This window comes from Meleagris gallopavo, chromosome 24 (assembly GCF_000146605.3).
Source record: "Meleagris gallopavo isolate NT-WF06-2002-E0010 breed Aviagen turkey brand Nicholas breeding stock chromosome 24, Turkey_5.1, whole genome shotgun sequence".
NCBI lineage: Eukaryota > Metazoa > Chordata > Aves > Galliformes > Phasianidae > Meleagris > Meleagris gallopavo.
The window spans coordinates 2,858,096-2,868,160 of NC_015034.2; the positions used below are offsets into that span (position 1 = coordinate 2,858,096).

Genomic DNA, 10,065 nt, shown 5'->3' on the forward strand with positions numbered 1-10,065 from the left:
TTTTAACCTAGCCTCCTAAATAGCTCTGCAAATCCCCCTTTCTCCTGGTTGCCAGCCCTGCTCTAGAAGCAGCACTGCAGGGATGCTGTTGATGATATATATTTTCCTCTCCATTTGGCATGGCTGCGTTAGATGTGCGCATCACCTCCCTCCCCAAAAGCACTCGACGCACAAAGAAATCCCAATGCATTGGGCTTTTCATCGGGCACGATGTTGGCACGAAGGTTTCCAAATCCCTCCCATGAGAATGGAGTTCTCAGTACGCAGATTTCCTCTCTCCACTGAGGAGCAGTTCAACCTCTTGAGCTGCAGGAGAGCTGCTCCTTGGCACGGCTGCACTACCTGTGGTTAAACCCCGCTGTGGGATTTAGTCCCTGAGAGGGGAAATAAATAAATGGGCACAGCAGGTGGGGGTTTTGCTGGAGCTTTTGCAAAGGCATCGTGGGGTGCTGCTCCCAGGGCAGAGGAGACGTGCTTCAGGTCCCAACGCCATCCAGAGCAGCTCTCACAGCAGTGCATGCACGCTAACCCACTTTCAGCAGGAAAATGGGGCAGAAGAGAAAGGAAAACCAACCTAATCGGCTTTGGGTGAGCAATGTGTCTTAGGGGTGCTTTGGCTGGGGCAGGGAGAAGCTGGAACTTCCTCCCAGTAAAAGCAGTGTTGTTTGGAAGGCTGGAGAAGGGGTTCCTGCAAAGAAATTGGGATGAGGAGCTTTGAAGCCACGGACTCAGTGCTGGTCTTAGGGACAAGCTCTGGATTTTTGAATGGTCTGAATTTCTGTCCTCTGCGTATTCCATTCCTGACACTCCCAGCTGGTATTTTGTGGCTTTTTTTCCTTGCATTTTCTCTTTCCAGCAGCACTTTAATGCACCTCCTGCAGCTCACACAGTCCCAGGCTCTCCGTGAGCCATCAGAGACTCCCAGAAGCCCTTCTCCTCCAGCATCCTTCTGTCTGTGCCCTCTGAAGCAGCAGGGATCCAAATCCACGTTGTACCAGTTAAAAGTTGCAAGGTTGAGCCCTGCTGGGACTAATCCATGGAGCCTGCAGACCTCCTTTAAAAACAACAAACAAACAAACAAACAGAATAAAAAGGCAGCTTTCTTCCCCAGATTGACGTCTCTCCAAGCGCACTGTTCCCAGGGAGCTGGAAGAAATCAACCACTGCTCCCAGATCTGCTTCAAAGTCTTTGGCTTGTGAAATGAAGGAATGGAGGCAGAAGGGCTTATTTCCAAGGGACAGGGGCTTGCATACCTTCTCCTCTCCCACCTTGGGAATGAATTGAATTGAATTTTGAGCATTGCTAAGATGTTAAAAAGACCTTTGCAATGCTGGGGGTTTATGCATCCCCGCATGCATAGAGATGAAGTTCTGTTGCTCTGTGCAGGTGCAGAGCCTGGCTAAGGCAAGGTCAGCTCTGTGGGAAAACCTCCCACATCAGTACCAGGAGTGTCACAGCTGCAGGGCTGAGTGGTGGAGACAAGTTGGTTTTGCTCCACTCTGCAACTGCACAGGCAATGAGAATGAGGTGGCTTCATTTCTCTGTTCTCACCCTGAACAGCGAGCAAACCCTTTGCAGGAGGAGGTGATGAATTAACTCAGGCTTGTAAGCTTACTGAAGAAACACAGTTCACTTCTTCCCCTCGTACAGCAGCTCCACTCCGGGCCCATTCCCAGCTCTGCTGCTGTCGTTTCAGGTGGATAAAGTTTGAAGAAAAGGTGGAGGAAGGCGGAGAAAGGTGGAGCAAACCCCACGTGTCCACGCTGTCTTTGCACAGCCTGTTTGAGCTGCGGACGTGCCTGCAGACAGGAACGGTGCTCCTGGACCTCGATGGTTACTCTTTGCCCCAAATCATAGGTATGAGTCTGCAGGTAGCAGCTACTCGTGCCAAGGGAAGTGAAGATGGCAGTTGAAAGCCATCAGATTGGTCCAGTAAGAGTCGATGTCTTTTTAGGTTTCTGGGAAGGGGGAGAAGGTTTTGCAGTGGGGTGACTCCCTCGTTTGGTGCTTTCAGACGATGTCATTGAGAAGCAGATAGAGGACGGTCTGCTCAAACCTGAGCTGAGGGAAAAGATCAGCTACGTGCTCCTCAGGAAGCACCGCCACCAGACCAAGAAGCCAATCCACCGCTCCTTGGCCGACATCGGCAAGTCGGTGTCCTCCAACACAAGTGAGTGCTTGGCATCCCAACTGCATCCTTCAGCCTTCACTTAGCAGTCCCTGGGGGAAGCAGATCTCGGGAGACAAAGAAGCAAAAACACCAAAAAAAAAAACAATCATCTGGGGCATAAAACTGTTTATGGTAGCAGGAAAGACCCCAGAAGTTTTGCCACCCGCTGAGCGTGGCAGGTCATGGAAGCTAAAAGCCAAAGAAGTGTCTGCTGAGGCGGACAGAAGCGTTGGCGGTCACTTGGCCAAGGAGCAAGCAGCCTACAGACAAATCCAGTCTGCTCCGTCACTGAACCTGCCTATTTCTGAGCCTTTATAAAAGGGGATTTGTTTGTTTTCACGCTAGATTATTTACTTAGATTTAGATGGAGGTCATTTGGTGGAGCCCAGGATTTGCCAGGCTTCAGCTGCTCTCTGGGCAGACACAAACAGCAGAGCCCAAAGTGCGCGTGGAAGAGGCTGTCAGTAAGCAGTATATCCACCCCATGGGCATCCCGAGGTTTTACAGCAGCCATCATCCACATCACAGGACTAGATATTTGAGCTAATATCTGTCCAGAAGCTCTCAAAACAGAGCGCCATTTGGAAATTTTGTAGTTACTCCCTGTAGATACGGAAAAGAGGGGTTTCTTTCATTCATTTCTTGTGTTTTGCTAAGATGATGGCATTGCTTTGACTCTGCAAGGAGGAATGCCAAGCTACAAAGGTGGTTGTTGGCAGGGACAGATGTGTCCTCACGTCTCTTGTGCCAACAGCAACTCTTCAATACCAGAGTAAATACTGCTGGCACTCAGAAATACAGGACATACCAGGTTCCATCCTTATTTCCAGTGGCGTTGGTGTTGGGTTGTATAGAAAAAGAGGATGGTTGCTGTGGTTTCAGCTGGTGTTTCAGAGAGAAGCAGTGCAGCCCTTCAAACCTGGAGCAGAAGGTTTTCCCCAAGGAAAACGCTCTTTGGGAGCTTTTTATTGTGTTGGCCCACGGTGCCAGAAGCAGATGTTGGCAGGATGGCAGTGGAGGTTGACCCTTCCCACCGGTATCCCATTACATGTTGTTACCACGTGACAGATGGCAGCAGATGGGTAGCTTGGCAGAATGGTGTCTGGCATGGAAGTGCAGATGAAGCAAAGGGCTGGAACTGAATTCCTCTATGTGGAAAAAATGGCCCCCATTGACATTTGCCAACACTTACGAATGTTTACAAAGACCAAACAGTGGATGTGAGCGTAGTAAAAGTAGGACTGCATGGGCAATGTTTTGCTAGCAACAATGCTGTCATAGCAGCTGTGCAACAGTGCAGCACCTCTGCTGATGCAGGTTTTTACAAGGGTGGCATGCAGGCTTTTGTTCATCATTGGTGAAAATCCACAGCTCGCAGTGGTGACTGATGGAAAATCATGATTTGTAGCTGAGAATCTGCTCTAGCAAAGAGTGTTACTGTGCTCTTTTTGTCAGTTTTCGTGGAATTAAATAGGAGGCATTACTTTTGGAGTGACCTATGTAGAATTGTGGGCTTCGAAATCAAAATGTGAAGCATTGGTTCTTTAGGAACAGAAATTACCATCTGAACCCAGTGATGGCCTCAAAGAGAGCCTTGACCAGGCACTGGGGGGGGGGCAGGCTCTTTGCACAGAGAGCACGCGAGGCTTCAGGCAGCAAAATCTATTTCTTGCTAATGGAAAAATTACTATGGGTGGAATAAATTGCAAATGAGTTCAGAGGCAAAAGCAAATTGCGGGTGTAGCGGTGCCATAAAGGCCACCCCAACACCGGGAGGCCGATGATGAACTTCCTGCCTCCGTGCCTGTGGTTCCCCCATCCTCTCCATCCTTTCTTTCCCCAGGTCGCAGCCCTGTCCGCAGCCCAGCTGCAGGTGCTGCCTTCCATCGCTCCACGGAGGACCTTCGGATGCGGCAGAGCGCGAGCTACGGCCGCCTGCGTAAGCTGGGGTGGGCAGCAGGGAGCTGAAACCGTCTGAAAAGGGAGCAGGGAGGAGAGGGGGGGGAAAAAAACTGAGCTGCAGTGTGAAAAGGGTCCTGTCACACCACCCCTCTTTGGCCACGAATGTGTTGTGCAGCTGTAGGATGGCTGGTGTTAGAAAAGCTGTTGTTATTGAGCTTTTATCTTAGTGCAAGCCTGGCTGTGCTAAATAATGATCTATTTGCACTGAAGTCATGGAATCATGGAATCACAAGGTTGAAAAGGACCTACAAGATCATCCAGTCCAACCGTCCTCCCGTTACCCTTGCTACCTCAAGCCACCAAACCTCATAGCTCCTCATCCAAAGTCCTCCTGCCTGTTTCATTCTTCCAAGTGGGGCTGAAATTCAGCTGCACACCATATGGAGTTTTTCTCACCCTGTTTCTTTCTCGTCTCCAGGCCATGTGCAAAGCCGAAGCATGAATGATATCTCAGACACACCGAGCACCGACCAGGTAATAATCCCCAAATTTTTTGTCATGTAATGAGGAGCATCTCTAACACAACTGGCTGCTATGGGCCTGCTTGCAAATGAGCTGTGATGTGTGGGAGACTCCATGAGAGTTAAGGTCCACGTGAGTGTTGTGCAGTCAATAACCACACAAATTACTAATTAGTGAAATGAATACGTATTGATCCTTGCTCATTCATGGGGAAGCTGTCCCAGAAACAACAACCATAGGACCACAGAATCCTTTATGTTGAAAAAGACCTTCAAGATCATCAAGTCCAGTCATCAACCTGACCTATCAAGTGTTTATTTATGGGAAGAGTGGTTGGGTGTTGGAACACGCTGCCCAAGGAAGTGGTGGAGTCACCATCCCTGGAGATACGTAGGAGTTGTGCAGATGTGGCACTGAGGGATGTGGTTTAGTGGTGGAATTGTAGAGCTAGGGGGATGGTTGACTTGATGGGGTTGAATATTGACTTGAAGGGGTTGGATATTAAGAAAAGTTTATTCCCAAGAAGGGTTTTCAGGCACTGGCAAAGGCTGCCCAGAGATGTGTTGTGGTCACCATCCCTGGAGGTGTTCAAGAAAAGGGTAAATGTGGCACTGAAGGAGGTGGTCAGTGTGCATGGTGGGAGTGGATTGGGCTTGGGGATCTTAGAGATCTTTCCCAGCCTTAATGATTCTATGTGATCTTTAGTGTGGAGAAAACATCCTTGATAATGATAAGAAAGGAAATGGGCTTGACAGTGCATGTGTGTACACATCCAAAACGGTGCCTGCTTGCTTGTGGTAAATCCCAACCAGTACTAGGGGCTGCAAACAAGAGTACAGCCCAGAGAGGTTTAATGCTGTATTTAAAATCTGTTGTCTGCAAGAGCAGTGCAGCAATTAGACATGCTTGCTGTGCCATCCTGCCAACATATGGCTTACAGGATGGAGCTTGCAGTTCAGTCCTTGGAAATATATTTGATGTTTTCCTACAGCTTTCAGTGTTTTGTGTATTTGACCTGAGGCATCTGGTGGAGAGCAAAAGGTGGATATGTTTGAAGTACAGCCGCTGGAGCCGGAAGCAATGCTGGTTGGGGGAAACATGGCACAAGGGCCAAAACTGTGCAGGTTGAGTCCAAAATCTGTCAGCTGTGAGCTAATTAGCAAGCCCAGGGAATGGGGATGGAAGGGTCTGGCAGGGATTTGCAGGGTACAGTGTGGTATAAGTGATTGCCTTGCCCCAAGGGACAACCTCAGTGGTCTTATCTGATGTGATGCAATGGATGGAAATCCCCATTTTCCTGGGTTGCCTGAGCATAGTGCTCTGGGGCTCTTCATGCCATGGTAACACCTCCAAGCTTGACTTCACGCCTTAGGGCTGGCTTTGAAATATGTCATCGTGTGCCAAAAGGGATTGTGTCCCCTCTGCCTGCTTCTCTTGCTCGCTGCCATCCAGCAAGTGGCACGTTCCAAAACCCTGGCACTGGGCGTGAGGAGGGAGCAGCAGGATGAGGATGCCTGATGCATGGGAGACAGCTCACAGAAAGAAGTTTTCCAGCGCACCTTCCTATATTAGAGCTTCAATAAAGCAAGCAACTTGCCCTGCAATGGACCCCAAATACCAGCCTCCAGTGGTGGGATGCAGAGAGTTAATTCCAAAATATGCAAAGCATGTAGTACCAAGAATGCTGGGTATAATCGCTCTGTAGGCCTGCTACAAAGGGACTTGTTCAATGTTACATGAAGCTTAGTGGCCACTGTTAACTCCTGCTCTTGCTTATTCCAAGCTGCATTGGAGGAATTGGTTTATTATTATCTTTCTTTTCTTTTTCTTTTTTTCCTTTTCTTTTTTTCTTTTTTTTCCATTCGGGTTTAAAGGATTAGAAAGGGAGAGCTTGCTGCCCAACTCACATGCCTCCCCTCATGCTGGCATATAGATTATAATAACACCCTGCCTCGGTTTGTATTGAACCATTTTGGGCTAATAATGAAAGAGCTGCAGGGGAGAAGAGACCCGGGGAATAAATCCATGATGGAGGTTTCCTGCTTGCATTATCCATTCCTGCTCTGAGGATGGGATGTGGGGGAACGAGCTACAAAGACAGGAGCTCAATCCACCTGTGCAAAGCAGCAAGCGGTGTTTCAGCCTTCCAGGGGAGCCTGGGGCTACAGGGCTGCAAGCAGGTTTAGAGAGACGCCTGCAGGCGTCCCACAGAATCAGTATTTTTGGCTTAGATTTTATGCAGTCAGTCTGGGGATTGCCATGGACTTTCCTTGCTTAGACCCCAGCACAGCAAAGCACCTTTTCCAAAACACGGAGTTGCACGTTTGCGTTAGGCAGCCCGGAGCACGTGCTTCCAAGTTTCTCTTGGGCTTAGTGCTGGTGTTGAAATTCACAGATTCAGCTTTACAGATTCAGCTTTACGAATTCTCCCTGTTTTATTTGTGGAAATGGCCCTCGCATCCCCTGGGAGTCCCAGGAGCATCAGAGAGCTGAGGTTGGAGCTTGCAGCCCAACCTGGTGCTGCAGCTTTAGTGTTTGTAGTCAGGGTACAGGAGAGGAGGACGGGTTGGATTTTAGCAACTGCTCCCTTCCCTACCTCATCTTCCCCAACAGCTGAAAAATAAGTTCATCAAGAAGATCCCCAAGGATGCAGAGGCCTCCAACGTGCTGGTGGGAGAAGTGGAATTCCTTGAGAAGCCCTTCGTAGCGTTCGTGCGGCTGCTCCAGGCAACGATGCTGGGAGGGGTGACGGAGGTGCCTGTCCCCACCAGGTGAGCCTGGTTCTGAAGCACTGGCTGGTCTCACAACAGGGGATTTGGCAGTGTGAGGATGCCAACACGGTGCCACTCCCTTCCCAGATTCCTCTTTATTCTCCTGGGCCCTGCAGGAAAAGCCAAATCCTACAATGAGATCGGCAGAGCCATCGCGACCCTCATGGTGGATGATGTGAGTAAATGCCAAACCTGGCCCTGCTGGGAGCCCCTCTTGCTCAGGGCTAAGAGAAAAATGCAGTTTGCTCAAATGAACAGACTTTAAACATCCATAACGATGTATGGGAGGGACATACGGGCTCTGTCCCCAAACTGACTGCTCTCTTGACCCCCAGCTCTTCAGTGATGTTGCTTACAAAGCCCGAGATAGAGAAGACCTGATTGCTGGCATAGATGAATTTCTGGATGAAGTCATTGTCCTGCCACCTGGCGAGTGGGACCCCAACATTAGGATTGAGCCACCCAAAAAAGTGCCCTCAGCTGAGAAGAGGTGAGTGGGAGACGTGGGATTGGCCCCAGCCCTGTGGTTGTCCCCATCTCTCTCGTTCTGGAGATGCCGGAGGAGGACAGCCGCTTTGTTTGTCCTCATCCCTGTGTGTAACCTCTGCAGTAATAATAATCCCCACAGGAAATCAGTTTTCTCACTGAATGAAGTGGGGCAAATGAATGGCACAGCTGGAGGGGCAGGTGCTGGGAGCGGTGGAGGAGGCAGTGATGATGGAGAGATGCCTGAAGTGCATGAAATTGGGGAAGAGCTCGCGTGGACCGGGAGGTGAGCATCACCCGGCCACCCGAAAACTCCAGAGGGTGCTGGCACCCGTCAGCATCTCCTGCTGCTCACCCTGTGGCTTCCAAGGGCGCAGAGGGGTGAATTCCTAATGGGAATTTTGTACAGTGCTTTTGTACAGTGCTGTACGCATTTTGGATCTCATCCTTGGTTTTATTTCCACAGGTTTTGTGGTGGCCTCTATTTGGATATCAAGAGGAAGCTGCCCTGGTTCCCAAGTGACTTCTATGAAGGCTTTCATATCCAGTCCATTTCTGCCATCCTCTTCATTTACCTGGGCTGCATCACCAACGCCATCACATTCGGGGGTTTGCTTGGGGATGCGACAGACAACTACCAGGTGGAGTCCAAGGACAGGGGTCACTTTGGCTTAGCAAAGTCAAATGGGGATGAGATGGAATGGAGTGGGTTCTACTCCCACGTGCCATGCCAATCTTTGATGCTAAGGGTGGAATTCATTCCCAAGTCATAGAATAGAATCATAGAATTGCTCAGGTTGGAAAAGACCTTAAAGATCATCAAGTCCAACCACAGCCTAAGCATACTGCTAACCTTGAAGATCATCAAGACCAACCACACTCTGATAACCCACCACTAAATCATGTCCCTGAGCACCACATCCAGATGGTTTTTAAACAAATTCAGGGATGGAGGCACAACCACCTCCCTGGGGAGCCCATTCCAGTGCTTAACAACCCTTTCTGTAAAGAAGTGTTTCCAGATATCCAACCTAAACCTCCCCTGGGGAGGCTGTCCCCAAATACTTGGAGGATGGGAAAGCCCATATCAGCGACAATATCGAGAGCAAGGGAACATGATCCCAAGCCACCCTATATGAGTCCAAACAGGAGTCCTTAATTCCCATCTCTACCTGGGGTATCCCTGGGGATGTAACCTGGCACAACACCACCATAACTCTGGGTTTAATCTGTTCCCAGGGTGTCATGGAGAGCTTCCTTGGCACAGCAATGGCAGGGTCCATGTTTTGCCTCTTTGCTGGGCAGCCGCTCATCATCCTCAGCAGCACCGGCCCCATTCTCATCTTTGAGAAGCTGCTCTTCGACTTCAGCAAGTAGGTGCTGAGTGGTGCCAGAGGGATTGGGAGCTCTCTGTTACCGGGATGGGGTCTGACCCCCAACCCATTGCATGTTCCTGGGCTGCTCTCATTTTCTGCCTGCCTTCAGAGGTAACGGCATCGACTACATGGAGTTCCGCCTCTGGATCGGCCTGCACTCTGCCCTACAGTGCCTTATCCTGGTGGCCACCGACGCCAGCTTCATTATAAAGTACATCACCCGCTTCACAGAGGAAGGCTTCTCCACCCTCATCAGCTTCATCTTCATCTACGATGCCATCAAGAAGATGATAGGGGCCTTTAAGTACTACCCCATCAATTCGGACTTCAAGCCAGACTATGTGACCATGTACAAATGCGAGTGCGTTGCTCCTGACCCAGGTGAGTACAAACCTTTCTCAGCGTTGGATGGGGATGGTGAGGGGGAGGTGGGTGCCCGCAGGGGGTCCCGCTGTAGGTAGATTCCAACTGGATCATCAGCCAAAGACGTTCAAGGAGCTACCAGTGGGAGTGGGGCAGAGAGACCTCATCATCCTCCTCGGGGGGTGATTTTGGGCAAGGTGATGGAAATGGAGTCTCATCCCATGGCCAAGCATGTCAGTATTTGCTGGGATGTGTTGGAGAGCCTGGAGCAGCTGGACCTGGATGGATAAAAAGATGGAAAGATTTTTTTCATTTTTTTTCTTGGATCACTGATTCCACCCTGCTGCCAATGGAAACTTCTTTCCTGAAAACACACTGAGTCCTTTCCTGTTTCTGGAAAACCATAAGGATATCCCAATTGGGTTCGGAGAAACTCTTGGATTGTTTTTCTTTTTTTGTTTGTTTGTTTTCCTC

General features: G+C 49.7%; 1 protein-coding gene across 1 annotated transcript in view; it reads left to right on the plus strand.

Annotated features, from left to right (window-relative positions):
• Window positions 1–10,065, plus strand: part of SLC4A5 (solute carrier family 4 member 5) — a 28,141-nt gene that overhangs the window by 8,841 nt on the left and 9,235 nt on the right. The window contains exons 6-16 of the mRNA XM_031556758.1: window positions 1,698–1,858; window positions 2,016–2,171; window positions 4,015–4,110; window positions 4,552–4,607; window positions 7,209–7,366; window positions 7,454–7,541; window positions 7,702–7,856; window positions 7,995–8,138; window positions 8,319–8,493; window positions 9,092–9,225; window positions 9,338–9,609. Coding sequence (XP_031412618.1) covers window positions 1,698–1,858; window positions 2,016–2,171; window positions 4,015–4,110; window positions 4,552–4,607; window positions 7,209–7,366; window positions 7,454–7,541; window positions 7,702–7,856; window positions 7,995–8,138; window positions 8,319–8,493; window positions 9,092–9,225; window positions 9,338–9,609 — 1,595 coding nt within the window. The remainder of the gene's footprint in view (window positions 1–1,697; window positions 1,859–2,015; window positions 2,172–4,014; window positions 4,111–4,551; window positions 4,608–7,208; window positions 7,367–7,453; window positions 7,542–7,701; window positions 7,857–7,994; window positions 8,139–8,318; window positions 8,494–9,091; window positions 9,226–9,337; window positions 9,610–10,065) is intronic.